At 40.7% G+C, this 22,465-nt stretch overlaps 3 protein-coding genes across 4 annotated transcripts; 2 read left to right on the forward strand and 1 right to left on the reverse strand.

Annotated features, from left to right (window-relative positions):
* Window positions 1–507: 507 nt before the first annotated feature.
* On the forward strand, window positions 508–4,718 carry gpr137ba (G protein-coupled receptor 137Ba). Its single transcript, XM_077612924.1, has 7 exons — window positions 508–1,203; window positions 2,276–2,325; window positions 2,469–2,691; window positions 2,762–2,908; window positions 3,435–3,563; window positions 3,750–3,871; window positions 3,958–4,718. Exons 1-7 carry the CDS (start codon window positions 838–840, stop codon window positions 4,076–4,078), a joined length of 1,158 nt encoding a protein of 385 aa, XP_077469050.1. The 5' UTR covers window positions 508–837; the 3' UTR covers window positions 4,079–4,718.
* A 311-nt stretch (window positions 4,719–5,029) lies between these two features.
* On the reverse strand, window positions 5,030–15,060 carry egln1a (egl-9 family hypoxia-inducible factor 1a). Its single transcript, XM_077612925.1, has 5 exons — window positions 13,981–15,060; window positions 9,633–9,752; window positions 7,742–7,878; window positions 6,186–6,253; window positions 5,030–6,057 (listed from the first exon to the last, which is right to left on the reverse strand). Exons 1-5 carry the CDS (start codon window positions 14,701–14,703, stop codon window positions 6,008–6,010), a joined length of 1,098 nt encoding a protein of 365 aa, XP_077469051.1. The 5' UTR covers window positions 14,704–15,060; the 3' UTR covers window positions 5,030–6,007.
* Window positions 15,061–16,158: 1,098 nt separating this feature from the next.
* On the forward strand, window positions 16,159–20,542 carry tsnax (translin-associated factor X). Of its 2 annotated transcripts, none has more exons than XM_077614073.1 (6): window positions 16,159–16,479; window positions 16,870–16,956; window positions 17,039–17,153; window positions 17,395–17,525; window positions 19,694–19,803; window positions 20,061–20,542. In XM_077614073.1, the coding sequence occupies exons 1-6, from the start codon at window positions 16,464–16,466 to the stop codon at window positions 20,436–20,438; spliced, it is 837 nt and encodes a 278-aa protein (XP_077470199.1). In that variant the 5' UTR covers window positions 16,159–16,463; the 3' UTR covers window positions 20,439–20,542. The 2 variants fall into 2 exon arrangements, with proteins under 2 accessions (XP_077470199.1, XP_077470200.1); XM_077614074.1 differs by having other exon boundaries at window positions 16,873–16,956.
* Window positions 20,543–22,465: the final 1,923 nt, after the last annotated feature.

Genomic DNA, 22,465 nt, shown 5'->3' on the forward strand with positions numbered 1-22,465 from the left:
TATTCTAAGAAATTGTGGCTAACTGGAGGAAGGTCTTTCAAAGTTAATGTAAAAAGGGTCACCTTTTCTGAAGAGGCAAATGGGCTGCAAAAATAGGCCAAGTGCTTGAGCACCACCTAACGGATGTGTCTCTAGTTCCTGCAGAACTTGTTCTAAATAGTGTCATCAGCATGTTGCAACAGACTGAGACACTGAGAGAAGATATATACATAGAAATAGAGGTATAAAAAATTCACAGGAATTGTCCTTTTTTGTTAGAGAACAGCTAATGTTGTAAAGTTAAATAGGTGTAAAACCAAGTGAGCTGCAAAGGTTAGAGAGCATAACACTGAAATAATCGCATTATAGTATTATTATAGTACCAATGCTGTGGATTTGCATGTGAAGCAGTATACTTTGTCTCCGGGGACCCCGGCGTTGTGGTGAGAGGCCCCCCATGACAGGGTTAAAGGTACAGCGATCGTGCGTCAGCTGATGCGTACAGTAACGTCACCGCCAAGGGGGGCGTGTCGTGCGGCGAGAGCCGGGGAGGGAGTCGGGCAGGCAGGCAGGCAGGCGGGCAGGCGGGCAGGCGGGCGAGCTGACTCGAGTCCCGAGCAGGTTCCTAGCTGCCGGCGGTGCATTAGCGAGCGGCCATCATCAGCTCAGCGCCGATCATGTGCCTGCCCTTGTGTCGGACTCAGGGAAGGAGCCTGGTCCCACCCTCGCCGCCGCCGCCGCCCCTGCCGCTTCCCTCTCCTTGACTGCCCGTTAAGTCGCTTTGTCTGCGCCGGCTTCGAGCAGCTTTCGACGCGGTCGCCAGCCCGGGGAAAGCCGGCTCCTTCTCCACCTGCCCCCATGGAGGCCCCGATGGAGGGGGCTCGAGACTCGTTCCCCCTGCCCACTCTCACGCCGGCCGTGCCCCCCTACGTGACCCTGGGATTGACGGTGGTCTACAGCGCCTTCTATTCGCTGCTCTTCATTTTCATCTACGTTCAGCTCTGGTTGGTGCTGCGCTACCGGCACAAGCGCTTCAGCTACCAGACGGTGTTTCTGTTCCTGTGCCTGCTGTGGTCGGCCCTGCGCACGGTGCTCTTCTCCTTCTACTTCAAGAACTTTGTGACGGCCAACACTTTGGGGCCTTTCGCCTTCTGGCTGCTCTACTGCTTGCCCGTGTGCCTGCAGTTCTTCACCCTCAGCCTCATGAACCTCTACTTTGCACAGGTGAGTGGCAACGTCAAGCTGTGCCGTTGCTTTGATTTACGAGCACAATTTGAGTTACGAGACCTGCATGGTGGCAGTGAACTCAACCCACGTCACTCCATATTCATGAATTATTATTTATCATTATATTGGAGAAAGATCATTCCAGATAGAAGGGGCCACCTGATGGTGTAGCGGTTCACTTGCCTGACTTCGGTGCGGGCAAGCGTGGGATCGATTCCCGCCTGGTGGTGGTAAGATTAGGGGTGCAAATGGTCGTCCGTCTCGCTTTGTGCCCTGTGGCTCATGGCGACCGGTCTTGGGTGTAGTCTAATTTCACCCTAAGTCCCTGCGAGGATATGTGGTATGGAAGATGAATGAATGAACAGATTCCAAATAGAATTAACTTTTAATTTGAGGGACAACCATGAATTTAGTATTGTAAGCCACTGTCAAATGAAAGTGACTAAAAATGTACTAATGATTCAATTGTGCCAAAACAAATGTTCAAAAACATGGTTCCTCAAATCTATAACTAATGTTGAACGCAGGTCAGTCACGTTGTAGTTGGAATTGTGAAACCATACAAATGACTAATTGCATGGTAATAGCAAATAAACAGATTAACAGTTTAGGAATGAGATGTAAATAAAATCTGTACAACTACCGTATGAATGAATGAATGAGATTTAGCATAGGAGGCCAATCAAGTGGTGGTTTCAGTTGTTATTTGAGAATCAACACACTTGTTTTTCCTCACACTGGTGAAAAAATGACAATAGTCAGTTTCTATTTTAATCATTTCATTGACAAGTTCCATCGTGCTGAAACGACACTGCTTTCTAATCAGTTTCGAGGAGTGATGGAATGACTCACTCTTCATCTGCTTACATAATTCACATATCAAACAATAGCTTCTCAAGCTACAAACTGCAGCTTATTCTTAGCAGCAGTCAAAAATGTGAGTAGTGAAAAGTGTCTGGCTACAACCTTCTCACTTTGTGATTTTTATCGTTGCTGGAATTAAAGCAGCGAACATTGTTTTTTGCATCACGAGGCATTTTACAGTATACAAGTTCCTCTCTCACGACAGGTCGTGTTCAAGGCCAAGTCCAAATATGCACCAGAGCTCCTGAAGTACAGGTAAGAAAAAAAACTTTCTGATGTCATTACATGACAAATTTCATAGCCAAGCAAGTCCTAAAAAGAATTACCATCTCTCCTAATCCAACCTGTTAACAACAACAGCTATAACAACAAACTCTTTTGTCATTCCGTCCCTCCAGGCTGCCGCTCTACCTAGTCTTCCTGTTCATGAGCGTGCTGTTTTTAGCTGTCAACCTAGCATGTGCCATGCTGGTGAGGATGTCAGCTGCGGACACCCGCACCGTGGTGCTGGTGAGGGTGGCCATCAACGACACCCTCTTCGTCCTGAGCGCCGTTTCGCTCTCGCTGTGTCTCTACAAGATGGCTAAAATGTCCCTGGCTAATATTTATCTGGAATCCAAGGTGAATGTAAAGCCACGTTGGTAAAAAAAAAAAAAGTAGAAGTAGTTCTTGATTTTAACTCTCCATTCAGGGAACGTCAGTGTGCCAGGTGAGTGCTATAGGAGCCATCGTCATACTCCTGTACACATCCAGGGCCTGCTACAACCTGGTCGTCTTGGGACTCTCAAACAATAGCATCAACTCCTTTGACTACGACTGGTATAACGTTTCTGACCAGGTAAGCTTTGGAATTTCACCTCGTTTCTTTGGAATAGCACCCCCTTTCATGGCACAAACTGGTTTCACGTAAAGATTCGTCAACCAAAGAAAGTTGGCCTCGACCAGAGGTGGGCAAACTATTCCACCAAGGGCCGCGGTGGGTGCTGGTTTTCGTTCCAACCCATCGAGAGGACACCTTATCCCCCATCTGGTGTCCTGTGAGTGCAATCAGGGGATTGCAGTCCGATGCTTCTGGTTTCCACAGAACCACATTGGTTAAACTGTCTGTGGTAGATCAGTTGGAACCAAAACCTGTACCCAGAACCCTTCAGGACTTTGGGTTTCCCACCCATGGAAGACTCACCAGTGATTTAAATCAATGTTGTTCTCATAAATGATGAGAAACTGATTAGTAAAATAAATAGAGCGTTCCTTTTAAACTGCTTAACACAACACTGACTCTAACAAGCCCTGTAGGAAGGAGAAAACATCAAGTTAAACTGTGTGAATTGTCTAAATAACTTTGTTTTTGTATTTTCTTTTAGGCAGATTTACAGTCGACGCTGGGGGACACCGGCTACATTGTTTTTGGGGTGATCTTGTTCGTATGGGAACTGCTACCTACGTCTCTCGTGGTTTTCTTCTTCAGAGTCCGTCAGCCCAACCTGGACAGGGTGAGTCATCAACAGGCACGTGCTTCCCCTTTTGAGATTTCAGGCATTAAAGCAGATGCAACTTGAGTAATACTGAAAGTTTAATCCTGTGGAAAAAAAAGGAAGTTGGAAGTTCAACTGTAATCCGGGTAATGATTCAGTGAGGTAACAAGAAAAGAAGATATGTGGAAATTTGCTGTCTTTCAGACCGGCTCGGGACTTCCTAGTCACGTCTTCTCCACCAGGGCTTACTTCTTCGACAATCCTCGACGCTACGACAGTGACGATGACCTAGCTTGGAGTGTCATGCCTCAGAACATACAAGCCAGGTAGAGGAGTCAAAACATCTGTAAACATGTAGTTGGTAACAGGGTCAAGTGACAAGAGACTTGACGGCACCCCTTTGCGTTTGTAGTCTAGCCGCTGACAGTTACGAGTGGGGGAGCCAGAGCATCAGCAACAGCATCGGCGCCTACGTCGGAGGGGATGATATTTACCACCTGCCACTTCCTCCGGAGGAGCTCAGCCATTACTGAGGAGGCCACAATGACTTTCTTGATTCCAAATGTTTTTGCACACTTTTATTACTACCCTTGTGAAGCACACTGGACTTGATACATTCACATTGCATCCGGAAAAAGAATTCCGAAACATGCCAGTATTTGAAGGGCCACTGACGGGAAGATGATTTGCACAATTTATGTACATCGAGGGGCCCGACCTTACTGCTCTTTTGTTACGTATATGACGATTAATCAATTTCTCGAGCTATTGTTTATGCACTGTATCATTGTGTTCTTTTCCATACATATTTGTTAATATAGATGAACTTATAGTCAGTATAGATTGTAGTAAATTATTTTTTAACCACTTTTTTGCTAAATGGACTAAAAATCATTTGGCACTTTTTGTGCTAAATGGGCTAAAAAACATTTGGCACTTTTTGTGCTAAATGGACTAAAAAACATTTGGCACTTTTTGTCCATACAATAACCGACAGGTGCATCGCAATACATTGATTATTAATAAGTTATTTTTTTCATTAGTTCAATTCAAAAACTGAAATGTATATTTGAGAACACAGAAATATTTTACATTCATTAATTACGTTATAAGTTCTTTTTCCGTATGGCTTATTCACAAAAGGGTCGCGGGGGTGCTGAGCCTATCCCACCAGCCAACACATTCCTATGTACTGAGATGCATCTGTACAGACATTTCATAGTCTAATAATATATTATACAGTATAAAAATATGTTGTGGTTTTGATTAGCAGTGTTAGAGGTATTAAATTGGCATTTTAGTTTGCACTGATGTAGAACCTAAATGGATCTCACCAAGCTGTCTCTTCTTTCAGCTTAACTTTTGGAAGCTTGCAGTGGTTCCGCACCACCGCTACAATCCAGTCCATCAAGTTTACGATAGCTCACCGTGTTTTTATACAGTGTGTCGTGACCTGGACGGATGAAAAAGAGCAACAGGCCATATTTGCTTTGTAAATCCACTCATTTTAATGAAACTATTAATCATCGGGCTGACGTCCAAAATATATAGATATGTATACAAATTGTACCTGAAAATTTGTGTTAAAAACGGGAAAAAAAATAAAATACTATCTGGTTATTTATTGAAGACATTTTCTGACTGCTGATTTGTCACCAAATTAAGGCAACACTAAAACAAATTGTCTTAGTGTTAAGTTCCTTTTGTCATACAAAAATGGGGTCCCAAATTAATATAGAATACAGCAGCAGTGATATAGTCACTTGACTAATTTTTGACAGTTAGTAATTGAATTTCCATTATATGGAACCGAATGAGCTTAGGTCCATTGGGAGAGAAATAAATCAAAAACAATAGTGCTACACCATTGACATCCCCAAGAGGGCACCATAAGCTAAATGTGCTGGTAGCCAGTGACCCCAATCAGTGAGTGCATGAATTCAAACCGGACAAGAAATTCAAACTAAACATCGTGGTTCTGCCAGGAGAAATGTGTTTTTAATCCATATCATCCGTCTTCGTTTCAAACTCAAACACATTTTCCAGAATGTCGCAGAAAAAAAAGAGGATTCCACGTGAAAAGCATAATGCATCAAGGTTATGCAGAATGCTGTACCTTAAGGGAATTCGCTGAGAGATGACAATGATTCCTGTGAGTTGTGTGAAAAGTGTCAGTTGCGGCGTCAATGTTCAACCTTGGAAAAGACGGTGCGCTGAGAGAACCAAGTAAAAAAAAAACACACACCATCCCTTTCAGTACAATATCATGACTTTCAAGGACCGTTGAGTTGACAAGGTTGCCCGAATAGGAATACGCTTGTCTGCGTAGGCTTGCTTTTCTTCCAAAAAACATGCACATGTTCCTTCCCGCCGCCTCATGTCTAACACGGACATGCTCTCCAAGGGCCACTTTTTGGGGGACCGAGCACTTATTGGCTGCCTGGAGGAGAGGCCGGCTTCCACTAGCTGGGATCGGATGGCTTGCCGAGTTCAACCTTTACTCCCTTTTCCCCTGCGCACACAAAGCAAAACAGTGACGCGTTTATCCCAAGTGTTCCCACATTGCAGGTGGATACATCAACAAAGTCGCTAGGAAAGACACAGAAGACAAACGGGTCTTTAGTACACGTCCCATCCCACCTGTTAAGTACTTTTCTTTCGCTCTCGCTCGCTCATCTGCATCAAAATACCACACGGTGATGGCATACCTGCGGAGACAGAATTAAAGCACTGACTCAGCGCCGTGTACGTGCAGCGCTTCACACACTTTATCCACGTGGCCCGACTCCAGTTAAATTGGGAGATTTGTCACGATTATCATGGCACCAAGTTTTGATATAGCCCTTGGTTAAAAAAAACTACGGAGAAAGAGGCTAATTGTCTGAAATTCTTTAGTTGTTTTGGACCAACAAGAAAAAAATAACCTCACTTTTGAATTATGTACGGTCCTAAAATTATTCATTTGGAATATTAGACCTTTATAAAATTTGCACTAAAATTCTGCGTTTAGTCTTTGATTATGGTATGTGGCAGTTATATTAATATTGATGAGACGACACCTATACAAGTGTACCTTGGGATTTGACTTGGATATTGTTGCATTAACTTTATTTCCTTAGGGCAATAACTGGTGACATGACTATTTGACATGCACATAAGTGCACTTTGGGCTTCGATTGTAGATTGTTTGGAATATTTCTATTTACAAGTATTAGCTTTATCAGCAATAGCTGACAGGAAAGTCGATTGCATTGACTAGACTAGACGGCCACAAGGGCATCTTGGGCTTTGACTTTGTGGATTATTTCAAGTCCTTCTGTTCGGTTATGTAGATTTCATGAAAATGACTGGACTATTTGACATAGCTTGAAAAATTGCGTTCCATTACGCTGCCTGGAAGTGAAGAACTTTTGGCAACTTGACTGGAATTCTAGACTTGGATGATCAAACGGCATTCCACAATGCTTCATACATGGCGACCCCTATGAAATAGATTGTGTTCTCAAAGAATGAGTCTCTATGGAAATATAAGATACAGCATTATGAGATTAGATGGTATTACAGTGCAAGGATTTTTAGATTTACCGTAATTATCCAAGTATAACGCGCACCCAAAATTTGTGACTAAAAATTTGTATACATTTTTCCCCACTTTTTCTCAGCTCACACCAAGGATTGCACCTGTACTCGTAACTGGCAAATGCTGAACACATGTGTAGGGCAGTTTTTCACCGGGATTTGGTCATAAAAGCGAAGACTTATGTATAACGCGCACCCGAACTTTACTTCACAGTTTTTAGGTACAACATTTTACGAGTTATACTCAAATAAATACGGTACTCACTTTTTAAATCGCATTTCTTTAATTTTAACCATATACAAGCCAATTGTGGGCTTTGACTTTGTGGATTAATTTCAAATCTTCTAGTTTTTATATCATGCAATGTTGAGGTTATCATTAAAACTTGCACTATTTAAGGGCTTGAACCCGGCCGGGACAGGATATGTTCACGTTACGAACCAAAGAAGTGTACTTCAGCTGTTGAACGTTCTCAGTCATGGTACAAATTGCCTTTTGGAAATGTGCCCCACGCTAGTGTTTCCCAAACTTTGTGCCCAAAAACTTTTGTGGCACACCACCAAACAAAATAACACTATAAATGATGATTTCCCCTAATTCATGATCTGGAGCTCACCTGGTAGCATAAGCTGGTTGAACCTCATGGGGGTTCCTTCTGTCCGACCAGAAAAAAAGCAGGCGATCAAATTTGGGCTCTATGTCGGCAACTCTGGCTTCTCCCTCTGGGAAGATTCGAAGAAGGCCACCGTGTTCCTGAAACACCAGGACGAGGAAAACATGTCTCTGTTATTCACACATCAGAACAAGACAAGCAAGGTGAAGCGAAGCAGAGCGAGAGAGCACGTGCTGCTTTTAGAACCGTTTTGTTTGGTTTTAGAAGGTCACGACGCATGGCGGCTGCGATGACGCTGCCTTAATGAGCTCTCATAAAACCATACCCTGTGATAGCTTTATTCAGATGCCAAAGTAAGGGGAAAGGCTTGTCAAATGGGTCCAGGGGCTCAGAGGAAAGTTCAAGATAGGAAACAGTGGCGGGGGATGGCCTTCCTGTGGAGGGGATAGCAAGAATAACCTACAGGAAAACTGCTGTTGTTGGATAAAGGACCTGGAAAGTAAAAAAGCAGATTGCTGCAAGCGTGCCGTTCAGCCTTACACAGCCAATGAGATTATGAGACTATTTTTTTTCACACGGACACTGACTGGCAAGCTTAAAAGAGGTTTCACTCCCATGCGTTTTTTTTCTTCTTTTTTTTAAACTGCCGGCAGCGCGACAAGGTTATGTCAACACAATTGGGTCAATGAGGGCAGGAGGAGGTTCTTATATTATTTTTTTCCACAACGTGCAGCAGGCTAAAAGTTATTGACACGCTGTTGTTTGTCCAGTCTTAATTAATTTAAAGCCCTTATTCATTGTTTACACATACATTTACATACTTTAGCCTAAATTCAATGTGTTAGTCGTTAAAAATGAAGCAACATTTTTTGTTTTTCCACTAAAAATATCTTGAGCACAATATACAATTTTAATTATTAAGGTCGCCTAAAGTGAGACTGTAAATGTAAATAAAAGTCAACTGAACTTGACCACTCTAGAAGAAACCCCCCTTCTCATAGGGCCATGGTATCCTAGCAACCACATTCTATAGGAGAGAACTCGTCAAAAAAGAGTCAATCAGGGAGTCCAATGTAATGAAGACTGAGACAAATCCGGTTTGCGAACACGATTCTTTGGAATAATTAAAGCCCGTGCGTGAACACAACAACAGCCGTGGCATAACAAACGGCCTCAATGATTAGCATGTTACAATAATAAAACACTTTACAAATGCACGTCAAGTCTGACAGATCGGCCAATGACAGACTCAAAACTACAGATGCTGCTTTACAATAGAGCGACGCTACACTGGCCATCAATTCTTTATATATCTAAGATGTGTCACATAAGAGGTCACTAAGCGTGTGTGTGTGTGTGTTGGGGGGGATGGCCCTTGTGTCCATTTGGGTGTGGTCAGATAAGCAGGATCACTTTTTAAAGGGATTATCAACAAGGAGGATGGTCAGACACCACGTACTAACATTGTTGTCTGTAGAATAAATCAAGATAGTGGCTCAGTCAGACATAAGTGCTGTCTGCTAATATGCTTACTTCACAAAGTCCTACTCGCCAACGGAAGTCAGACGGAGACTTGAGTTTTTAAGACAATTCTAGCAACATCATGTTACAAAATTAGCAAAAAAAAACTTTAATCCATTCTCAGAAACGCTGAACCACATCCTCCAATATTTACAAAACCAATCAACGAGATTGATTGGGATATCAAAGGTGCATGCGTTTTTGAATGATTAATATTATTGTAAATTAGGATCAGGAAAAATCAAGATGATAGGTGAAAAATAGGTGATAGGTCAGAAAATTCTAACCTGTGCACCACAATTATGAGTCATTTCAATTTCCGATATATGATGCACTATTAGTATGATTTCAAACCCCCACTTCGGTCACATACCTGGAGATTCCAATCTTTATTAAGGTAATATATGCATGTGACACAACGTCCATCGCCGTTAGGGTTATCCACATGGCGCACGTAACAGGTCCCGTTTCCAGGGTAACATGCTACCATTGCCTAAAGACAAGATGAATAAAAATTATAACGAGATAAGATTAAAAAAATAGTCAGAGCCAAAAACCACATAGTGAAACCATAACTTAAAAAATTCCCATCACTAGAAAATACCATTGCTAATCGATATTCTGCATTTGAGTGATTAGCCTGAATGTTTGCTTAAATAATTACAATTTTAAACAGGATCAAATGGACTATGAGACGCATTGTTACATGACACATCCCTAATAAACTTACGTTGCAATTGTTTGGTGTGGACAATCTTGCAGTTTTACCACAACTTTGCCCCAAACCAAAAAAAAAAACATGCTCACACAAAGAAACCGAGCATAAGATTGCATAAAACGAATGCATGCCATAATTTGACTGACTATTTTAGGAATACAAGTATAAGTGACCAAAAAAAATCAAAATATGCACACAGTAATGATTTGAGATTTTGCATACATGCACATGCTTGTGAGAGTATAAGTGGAGTTAAAACAAAAGGAACTTGAACTGCAGTGAACTTTGACTTCTGGCATCATTCCAGAGGGTCTTGTATTTTAATGGTCTTGCTACGTGCAGAGCGTGAGGAGGGCTGGCTGATCCTCCGTGATGTCCTCCCCCGCCCTGCGCTTGAGCTCTGCTCATGTCGCACATGCTGCTTGGAACACGTTTATGTGACTGAAGGTGAGAAATCCACGTGCAGAGCTGTTTTGTCCCATTTTCCCTTGTACTGTGTAGTTGTAATACATTTGACGTGACAAAAGGGCAGAGACTGATACTCTACATTTGTTTAGAAACAGACGTCGACGATGAATATATACACATTATGTTGACTGACCGGCATGGCAATTGATCTTGAACATGACAGATAACATAACTTGCGTGGATGTTGCACCCTTACAACTAGAGGGTGGAAACTGAGTACATTAGGATATAATACAATTTGTGTTATAAGGCTCATAGAAATGGTTAACTCACAATATGGTAATACAACATTTATCATTACATGGGTAAGAAAATCAAAGCAAAATATCCTGAATTGGAATCAGCACTAAAGAAAAGAGTCATTTTCACAGAAAAAAATAACCAATAAAGAGCATGAGGCTCTTTTCTCACAATGTAAAAAACTATTTTTAACGCCCCATAGCATTAAAAAAATCAATGCCTTTATAATTGGCTCTTTGACCGCCTGTAATATGATTACAGAGTGTAATAACATTACCTTAACATGACTGCAGCCGATTGTAAATACTGTTATCCAAATAGTCCAACTCTCTGCTTACGTCATACGATACCATGAGTAATGGTTTTGTACTTTAGTTGTCATATATCTTGCGCTGTTGATTTTAAAATGTGCCAACAATATCTCGGGAAAAGGTGATATATAGATAGGGTTGTACCATGGACATGTGAGGACTGAGGAAACGAATGAAAGGAAAAAGGAACAGCAGCCTCTCACAACTTATGGCAAAATATGCAACACTCAGAGAATCCAGCAACACATGACTTCCTCTAGCCTTCTTATTCTATACTCCTTTAAAATGTAGGTCAACGGTCAACTTCTTTCAAAGCGCAATCAGGTCCAACTACTGACAGTCCTGATGAAAAACAATACAATAAAATCAGAGCTCTCAGATTTTTAGGCAAAATATTATTGTAAGACACAAGAAATCAACAGCAGATGACCCAAAAAAAATCCAAAATATGATTTTTTTTTCCTGTTGTCATTTTCATTCAGAAAACAGTGTAAATGAACCTCAACCACCAAAGGGTCTTGAACCAAAATGGTCATTCCTTGAAAATTGTTCATGGTGATGATGGTCAGCCCTGAGAGTATTTAAAAAAAAAATCAAATAATGTCAGAAACACAAAATAAATCTTTCTAAAAATTCAATGATGAATGCATTCAACAAACCAATCCCAATTTGTTCAGTCCAAACATCTCCAGCTGAACGTCACCTCCAACAATTGAATCAAGTGAAGAGGGGAAATGAAAACAATTACATCAAATAACAATTTGAGCATATTTTCCTGTGTCTTTTCCCAATGCTGTATCTGCTTACATTATGTCAGGTCACTTTGAGCCATGAATACAGAAGGGCTTCTCGTTTGTGCAAGTCATGCTCATTTTCCCTGGTCACAGTCCAAGGTGAGTGTTTGTCAGGGCAACCAGGGCAGTAGGCAAGGAAGTCAAATTGTGACCAATGCTTGCCGCATGGCTGCACACACTTGTCGTATACTCAAAGTGTGTTTACCTAGAGGCCGTCTGCTGAGAATCAGCCAGGTGTAAAGAAACTGGATAAGGACAGAACCCTAAAATAGCAGCAAGTAGCTGTCTATGTTACTCAACCTGCACTTACATTTTTTAGGACAGCGTATTGGCCAAAAAAAAAGTTACATTCTATTTTAAGAAAACAGCAACAACTTGGTGGACGAGAATCGTGACTCATGCTAATGGCATCACACTCCACTCGATAATGGACTTCTGAGCAAGGTGAATTTAGGCGAAAGAGAGTGATTAAATTTAAATGCAGCATATGTACAATTTTGAAATGACTGGAGAAGCATCCCACAGCATTTCATCACTCTGCAGCCTGTTTGAAACTAGCAATCGAAGTAAGCTTTGGCTAAAAACGTGATAGTTTCTATACCAGTATCTAGGTAATTCTCATAAGAAAATGACAATGTTATAATCATGGAAATCCTATCTGAAGTCAAAATTCTGGTATCATGAATGTATGTCATTCATCACAACAAGCACCTTCCTCCTCCAGGTCTAGCCGCTTGTAGGTTATAAATTTGGCAGTGGGTCCTTAGCCGATAACCGGTCAAATAGTCCCACGGGCTATTTAGCTGGTAACCTATTATTTAACATTGAGTGAATAGGGGATTTTCTAAACCATTCAACCAATCTTATTGAAATTTGATGTGTTATTGGCAATTGATAGATTTTAACATTAGGTGAATAGGGATTTAATGACTATTATTTAGGCAGTGGCTCCGTAGCCATAGTTTCTTACTATTTACCACACAGAATTCTTACTGGCTAAATAGCCATATGGGTCCATATAGGCTATTTGACCGGTTACCGGCTAAATAGCCCCTGGGACTATTTGACCGGCTAAGGAGCCACTGCCTATAAATTTGCCAAAGAGACACAGGTGGTTAGAAACAGCCTGGGGGGGAAAAATCAAAAGCTTTACTTAGTTCATTTTTATTTTTCCCCATACACCTGTATTATCTTCAAGTGTAAGCACCAAACTCAAATGAGAGAAACATGGCAGACATCTGCCACTCTGGTCGCCATGACAAGCACAAGAGGGTGTGCGTCATCAGAAGCTTGTTTATGTGCTGCACTCTGGGGGTGTGAATAATATATTGATACGACGCTATATCGCTACACTGCTAATAGGTTATCCATATGCTCCCACCAAGAATCAATCACTGTCAAAAGTGTCCATGTTACAAAAGAATCTTGCAATAATATAGTGATGGTCTATGGTCTTTGGAAATAGCTTGTTATCCTCTAACAGTTGTATCATAAAACATGTTAGCTTGATTTCCTGATCCATGCGTTGATAATTGTAGTATTACCATATAATGAGCTAATCATTTTCATGAGCAAATTGTATTGTGAGATTTCCAATTTGATCGTCCAGTAGTATACATTTCTTGAGGGTAACAGCTTTTTTTAAAAATCAAGATGTAAGCATGGAGATTACTTATATTCATTGGTTACACTTTAAAAACTTTCTGTAATATGAACCTTTAAACGGATCGTTTGACAAAATATTCTAATTCAACGAAGCTTTAACAATGAGCACCACACCAAAACCGGCCGGCACTCCTGTTAAAAATAACTTTTGTTGTCGTAAGTCATACGGTACGTCCCCATCATTTTTTTGGGGGGGTGATGGTTACAGTGTCAAATATTTAATCGGCTATCTTTCATCATCTAAGGCAATGCCCACCTTACAATGTTCTGCCAACATACATCTACTTACTGCGTATAGTACTGCACAGTCTGTATTTAGTGGAATCCTTTGAACCGTCCAATCAAAGTCAGGTCTAGTTGGAAAACGTGACAAACTTAAGAGAAGTAATGGATGCTGCAGGCCGTGCTCGTGCAGTAAAATCCCTTGGTCATTGCGTATGGATTTCAAACAGACAACTCATGCAAAACGAGGTGAAGAGAGGTAGAAATAAACGATTGACGGTGCCCACCTTTTTCACTACTTACTTTTGTCCTTCCAAAAATTGCGTAGTCGCCCAGTTTGCCGTTACAATGTCTAACCACGTCATCCATGCGCGTGGTGAGCAAGCGGATCTTCTCGCAGCCGGGCTCGTTCCCGTCGACCCAGGTAATTTTGTCCCCACGGATGTCTTTGGTGGAGTCACTTTTTTGACTGACCACCTGACCGTCCGTGAATCGGCCGGTATTGTGCAGGGCCTTGACGTCGTCCAGAATGCTCAGTCCAATCTCCTCGCCCATGAAGTTTTCCACCAAGCAGATGCCGTGCTTGTTCATGCACGGGATGACGTACTCCGTGGCTAGATTCTGCGGGGATAAAATGGTTTGTCCGTTAGGTGTGGCGCTATTGTTGGATCCCTCCTCGGCCGGTTGTTCCCCGAGCGCCTGCGGCTCCGCGTGAGTGCTTTGGGGCGAGGGCGAGGGCGACGTGGCGTAAGTGGCGTTTGCCTGCTCGGGGCTGTTCTTCTTCGGGCATTTATCCGGCGCCTTCGCATCCCCCGGTGGTTGCTCGGGCTCGGGCTTCTGTTTCGGAGGCTGCGTCTTGTCCACTTCCTTACAAGTGAGCTTGTGTTCTTTCCAGTGCTGTTTTTGGTGCTCCTTGCTGCAGTAGAAGGAGTTTCGACACCTCCCGCACTTCAAAAGGTTCTCCATTTTCCCACAAAGTTCACAGTACTGGCGCTCTCGCTCCAAGTCGCTCTGTAGCTTCTCCATGTTTGCCGCTAACAACAACGGGGAGCGCGGCGCCTTTAATTCCAATCCTTCACACGCGCCCTGCTAACCGACAACTTTGGAAGCGCCTCCGCCGCCTCTTGCTACGCTACGACGAGCCAAATCTTGGAGTTGGGACTTAATCGCGCACCGTTCCACAACACCTGCGGCTTCTCCTCGTGTTCCGTGGGGGGAAAGAGGCCACAGTGAAGGACCTGGGGCGAGAGAAATGGCCTGCGTCGAGATCTTCGTGGGGCATTCTGCTAGCTAACTGTCGGTCCGCGCCCGCGGGTCGTGCATGGCGACGCTCGGTGCTCCCAGCCTGTTCCCGCCCCGCCCACTTTGACGTCAGGCGAAAGCCGAGCCCCAAACCACGATGTTGTGTTCTCGGTCGTCGGAAAGCCGACGAACTGGGAAGCACGTGCGCGCGCGGGCACTCATTTCACATGACAACGCGTCTATCCTTTTCACGTACACGCGCATACGCCGTTATCGTTGATGAATTTGTCACGACATAAACGAGTATGGTGCATTCTTTTGTTGTCTTACGTCCTAACAATATGCCGTAAATGCAATGCTGAAAGCGTTATTAAATGTTGTCTCTGTGTTTAAAGTTAACATTTTTGGAGTAAAGCATCAAATGTGCAAGATTAGTTGTATTTTTAGCGTAATTCTATATATATTTTAAATTATGCACTGTAGAAACACAAGTGGGGAAGGTCTTAGATATGAGTTAAATGACAACCATTGAAGGTAGCACCGCTCAACGTCACAGGAGCGCGTTTCCTCATTTTGACTGGCATTTGTGAAATTCCTCTCAGCAACCGACAAAATATTTATGTCAAGATCTCCATTCTGTCAAAATAAAAGCACTTGAGTGCTTCTCAAGTGCAAATGATTAAAACCATATTTTAACAATGTCTCCCTTGTGTCATCAATCCAATAATGTCCTGTAATTTTCAGTATTGCATTATATCACGCATCTGGTGAACATTCTGGGACAGTCAGCATCACATTCGATTATAAATGGATATTTGGAGGGCAAAATATGCACAAAGTAGAAGTTGGCAACAGTCAAACCGCACGTACACAATCTTTTTACAAGTCATTGGAGGAAGGATTTGTGGAGGGTGAGGACTGACATGTAATAAATGTAATGGAAAAATACAGTCATTCAAAGTAGAGAAACAGTAGTCATGTATTATTCCAATATGTTATATGGATATTTTCAAGGAGACAAATTTCATAAATAATATTTTATAATGTGTTCTATTCACTTTAACTACTGAAATTGGTCTTTTAATGTCGTATCCAAATTACAACAGCAGATAAAACAGTCTTTCCAAAATGGAGAAAATCAAGCACTTTTCAGTACTATCCCACTCCTACAGCCTACTATTGCAAAATACTACATATCCCAAAATGCACCCCTCCCTCCATTTCCTTTTACCCACAAAACACCACAAAAACCCCACAATCAACGTCACAGTCCCAGCGCCTGCAAAGAATACCCATATAATATCTTCTTTTGGATGGAATTACTAATATACTACTGATTGTATCGTACCGTTTTCCAATGCGCTACTCGTTCTAATGTGTCCACTTAAGTAACGACCTTTTAAAGTAAACATCGGGAAGGAAAACTATAAACTGTGGTGCTTGGTATTTTTGTTTTTGCAACGCGCTTCACATTCATTAGCAACCGTCTCAAATCGCATTTTAGCTTCAATTTTACTTTACACAGTAACGTTGACATTGACGCCATGAATAAACAAGCAGGTAAGTTGAGATTTTGTGACAAATTCCTGCTCAGTTAGCATGTAAACGCCAGATGTTTTTGTAATATCGACTGTTAACTTGTATGTTTACATTGTGAATTCGTCTGATTTTTATTTTCCAATAGATCCAGGAAAATAAATATTACTTTCACTTAGTACACGTACTGCACTATGTGGGTGTTTTTGCAACACAATAAGGAAAAACATAATACATGTCATGTTCAAAGACTGTTATTATCTGTAGCACAATGTATTGTGTCAGGTTATTACTTTCCTAGACAGAAGGTGGGATTTAAAAACCCAAATAAATTTACTGAATACCCCCAAGAGCTGTGTGAGATTTCTTTAGGTATTGAATAAAACATCTGATTCTTTTCTGCATAATTTTCAGCAGATCATCCACAGAAAAATGCTGGTGAAGTTTTGCATTCTGAAGCAACTGCCATTTTGTCATCACCTGTCATTGAAGCCTTCAAAGGTAACTACATCTTTGTTTCTATACCACTTCCTAATCTATAAGGATGTTTACTCACATTTCTATCCACATTTCCAATTTAAAGTCTTTCAAAAGGAGCTTGACACCAAGCACGACAAATATGAGCGTCTTGTTAAGCTCAGCAGAGATGTCACCATCGAGAGCAAGAGGACGATATTTCTTTTACACAGAGTGACAAGGTATTTATGGTTTAGCTTTCTTCATTTTATTTTGCTTTAAATTGTGATTTTAAATATATTCTTTAGAAAAAATGCACAAAGTGGCACAAGGTAGATTTTTCATCTTTTTTTAGAGCAATGTTGCATTGTTTTTGTGTATTCCTTTCAAAATAAACAAAAAAAGTAATGCATTTTTTTTTACTTCTAAGGTAAAGTAATTTTTTTTATTTAATATGCTGTTGGTGTCTTTTTGGATTGAAAGTGTTCCAGATGCAGAAGCCATTTTGAATGAGGCAGATGTGAAACTGGATGCAGTACGACAGAAAATTGGTCAGATTGCAGGGGAACTTAGAGGAGAGGACATCTATCAGTTTCACAGGGCTTTTACTGCAGGTATGTTTTTTCTCTTTTTACACGCACACGCACGCATGCACACACTGATCAATTTCTAAGCATAAAAAAATAAAATAAACAAAACTGCACAGCATGCACATGCAGTTTTTGCTCCCTTACTTCGTATTGATAATGGAATTGCTGGTTGTGTGAATGCATGACCTTGTTACGAGCCTTCATTTAACAGGAACACACTCTGATAAAGTTGTTTTTCCACTTCTTGCATCACTATTGGTTCCGGTCAGAGTAGCTTGAATGTCTGCAGTGTTTGGAGACAAACTTGTGTGATGGTGAGTTGTTATCTAGCTCAGGAGGGGGGAAGGGAAGTCATTTTTAGATTGTAGTCACTTTTAAATCAATGCTGCATCCTCAGCGACGTGACCAGTAGCAGTTCCCACCAATTAGGCTCCTTTGCCCACTCCATTTTTATCATCTTTATTAGAGCTCAGTATGGCTAATGTAGACAAGAAGTCTCCAGGCATGTATAATGACTCATTTTTTTCATAGAGAGGCTGTTAACAACATTGAGAGCAAAATCTGAACCTAATTGCTGCTGATAACAGGTCAACACTGCACTTTGATAAGCTACTTAGCGGAAGATCTGCATTAGCAAGTGTTCGGGAATTTCCATTCGGAACTCCTTTGCTTGGTGGAGTAAAAAAAATATTGGCTTCCTTCTTAATTTCAGCACTTCCTTATCATAGTATTCAGTTTTTATTCAAAATCTTGCCAACATAAAATGCCTTTTTGAAATTATTGTATTCCAAGTAACCAAATGTTAAATACAGTTTTATCAAGAATGTATTTCATATACCACCAGTAATCAAAACACTGCATTTGGAATTAATTTCCATAAAATATGGATCATAATGAATTCTTAGTTTCTCACAGTGTGCCACCATTTTCTCCAATACGCCGTTCTGCTTTTGTCCGAAATTAACATCTTAATGTCAGTGATACGCGGATGTGAACGTCACATGACTAAAGCAGGCAAATGCATTTACTCTGCATTTGTAGAGACTATTCCATATTAAAATACTTATTTACTTATTTGATATGGACAATGCAATAAAATAACAAGATGGCGGTCGTGCTTCAATTACAGTGGTACCTCACAGTTTGCTCACAGATGCTGGTTGACCTTCAAACTGAGGCAATTTCATGCGCTCATTTTCATAAAAGACATTGCAAAAGCTAAAACAGCCTCCACAGTCGGATCTTCACTATCCAACTAAAACGGCACAACAAAACAAAGTGCTGCGAGTGTTTTTGACACCCAGTCAAGGACGAAGAAGAGATGAAGCACATCCTTGTCCCAGCTGTGCGTAGCTCGCTGTGGTGAGCCAGGGCGAGATAGCAGATCCTTTTGAAGTTCAATTGCCGCGCCAAAAGTAAACTTCGGATACAAAGTCTTCCGTCCTGTGATTATTTGATTGTTGTTTACACTGGGCCAGAAAACAAATGAGGGGTCATCCCAGCCTGCCACAAAAAATGGCCACTGTTGTTCAAATCAAAAGACTGTTGCAGGAAACAGGTTTGAATCACTATCTGCATCTGTGATCTATACGCTGCAGATAGCCTGTAGTGTTTACGCACACTCGGCTTGATATGCATTCTGACTATTTTTTTCCTCTTTTTAAACTACTGTATTCAGTATTGTGTAAATTCAGGAACACTATTCAGTCAGAAAATATAGGGATATTGTGGTTCTGGTTAAAATTCTAAAATGTGGTGTACATTGCGCATTCTTTCAAATTTTGAATGTCCAGTTCAGTGGTTTAATGCCAACTCACTAAGGGAATCCACGTTATTGTTGTTTTTCTATGAATCTGCAGTCCTGCTTTATTTCTATGCAACTTGCTGATGACACTCCAAAAAACTAAGCTCAGTGGCCACTTCCCCCTGAAAACATCCTGTTCAATGTTGATGTTTAGCGCTCCCTCCTCAAGGATAGCAGGTTGTGTAAAAACAAAATTAACTGCAAGATTGAACTATTGTACACCCAAAAAAAGCTCAAAATAGATCTATTAGTTTTACCTATAAATGTTTGTATTTAGTACATGGGTTGGTTCATAGGGAAATCGACGCTGGATGCCTAATATTCTTTTTTAGTGAAGTCCTGCGAATGGTTTGTGCAATTCATTTAAATGGGACTTTTATGTATGCAGGAATTCAGGAGTTTGTGGAGGCTGCTTCATTTCAGCACTACATCCGTCATCGCAAACTAATAAGTTTGGAGGAGATCAATTCCAGGCTGGTGTTCATGACTGGAGACAAGGTATTTTTTTTTCATAACAATTTACAATTTCAATGTTCTATTTTAATGTAAGATTTAAGGCTTATATTTACACTTGCGCAGTGAAATGGTGAGGAGAGAGAATGGAATTTTCAATTTGTGAATGATAGTGTACTGTACTGGCATTATATAGTACAAATCCTAAATAGTTAAAGTCCAAGGATTGATCCGCAAGTGGCAAAACATGCATTAGTTATTCAACTTATTTAGTTTCTAACACTTTTTTTGTCTCTTTCAAGGGTTCTGCTGACAATCTTTCAACAGAATCTCAGGTTCTGACTTTTCAAGTGATGCCCGCAGACTACCTGCTGGGCGTGGCTGACTTGACAGGAGAGCTAATGCGCTTGTGTATTAGTAGCGTGGGCAACGGTGATATGGACACACCCTTCCAGCTGAGCCAGTTCCTGCGCCAGATCCACGACGGTTTCTCCTTCATCGGAAACACGGGCCCGTACGAGGTGTCCAAGAAGTTGCACACGCTGCGTCAGAGTCTGGGCAAAGTGGAGGACGCCTGCTACACTCTGCGAGTTCGCGGTTCTGAAATTCCCAAACATATGCTGGCCGATCTCTTCTCAAGCCGAAACACTCACATGGACCCCGAAGAAACTGTGGTCTAAGTCCTCTACTCTTATTTCGTCTTTGTAAAAGTCTTCGTGATTGGTTTTGACATGTTTATTGGCATGGTTTCTATTTTTCACAATACAATAAAGTATTGCTACAATGCTATTGTATTTTTTTTTCCTTCTTCCGAGATTTAAATACTGTAGTCATACGGATACTGGTTTTGCAGAAGGCATGTCATACTTTGCAAGACTCTAGTTTTCTTTGATAACGTGTGTGTTTATTTTATTTCGCTCTCAGCCCGCCCTCCTCCCCTATCACACAGAGATAATCTAAGGTAGAGCATGTGACCTTTGTTCGGTCCCATTCCCTTACAGCCACCTGATATACACGTACGCACATCCAGTACAGAAGTCAAGAAACCCCGTGTTCTTGGGACAATACTCCCCCAATCATCCCTACCCTATCCTTAGATATACTACTTGTTCCTGTAGCTAAATCTGGCAGTCAATTATTTAACTGAAAATGTAGCACGGTTGGAATTTTCACTTGAATGCATTCGCTTGAGAACTTGCAAAGCTTTAAAAAGAGGTGATCGAGTAAAATTTTGTGTTGATAAAGTTTTGGCCTTTTGGAGTTTGAAGTTTGAGGGTTATGCCTGCCATCTGCTGGTAGATATTTCTATTTTGTGCTCCAAGAGAAGGAGTTACTATTTTAAAAGTATTTGTTTCATGTGAATTTTTTTAATTTTTTTTGCTCAGAACCTATATTATATATACGTATATACAAATAATTCTATAACCCCCCCCATTGCTATTGATTGCAAAAGTGCAAAGATAAAAGTACTTTTCCCCAGAAAATGAGTATAATCTTTTACTTTAATGGCAAAAATGTATATTAAACTGCCATGGATTAGGGAAAAAAAATCTGAGTCAACCATATCTGAACTATTCATAAAATTGTTTCTCTCTGGAAGAATTGGATTAATCCATCCACTTGGGGGATTAGTCATGTTGTTACGTATATCTTTGATATGGCATAATTAAACTTGATAACCTCTCGGGTCATGAGGTGTCTACTAAGCAAGCAGTTAGCCTCTTTGTTTGCTTAAGAGCTTCTAATCTCATACAGAAGAGTACATGCAAGGCTAAGTCATTTATTTGGCAGCTGTTCTAATTCAAACCGTGGCCATATTGATCATGTAGTGCATGAATTGCCAGTTAAATTGAGAAATAGCCTTTTGTTAGAGGCTTCTCCATCCTAAATGAGTTGAAGCATGGTATCAAATAAATGACTAGTAGATTGTTTGCACTTTTGTCTGGACTGTATTCTGCTCCATTCCTCGAAACAAAACAATACAAAAGCAATATCTAGTATAAGGTGCACATTTTGGCTGTTTTTATTTTATTTTATTTTATTTTTTACCTTTAATCTTCCAAGTTATACAGCTGCAAACTTTATAAATTATGCAATTCGTTATTTGCCGTTATAATTTCAGTATTTAAAATGAATAGAACACATTATAAAATATTATTTATGAAATTTGTCTCCTTGAAAATATACATAAAACACATTAGAATAATGCATGACTACTGTTTCTCTACTTTGAATGACTGTAATTTTCCATTAAATTCATTCAATTTCAGTCCTCACCCTCCACAAATCCTTCCTCCAATGACTTGTAAAAATATTGTGTACGTGCGGTTTGACTGTTGCCAATTTTACTTTGCCCTTCTACTTAATGCATATGTTGCCCTCCAAATACCCATTTATAATCGAATGTGACGCTGACTGTCCCAGAATGCTTACCAGATGCTTGATATAATGCAATACTGAAAATTACAGGACATTGTTGGATTGATTACACAAGGGAGTCATTGTTAAAATATGGTTTTAATAAGCAATTGATGTTCAGAAAATGAGATGAGAACCTTATGGTTGTTCAACCACTGCAAAACATACTAAAATATAATAATAACTTCATTGAATTGGGTATTTCAATGCAAAATATAACACAAAAGCAATATATAGCATAAGGTGAACATTTTGGCTGATTTTATTATTATTATTATTTTACCTTTAA

This window comes from Stigmatopora argus, chromosome 11 (assembly GCF_051989625.1).
Source record: "Stigmatopora argus isolate UIUO_Sarg chromosome 11, RoL_Sarg_1.0, whole genome shotgun sequence".
Classification (NCBI taxonomy): Eukaryota; Metazoa; Chordata; class Actinopteri; order Syngnathiformes; family Syngnathidae; genus Stigmatopora; species Stigmatopora argus.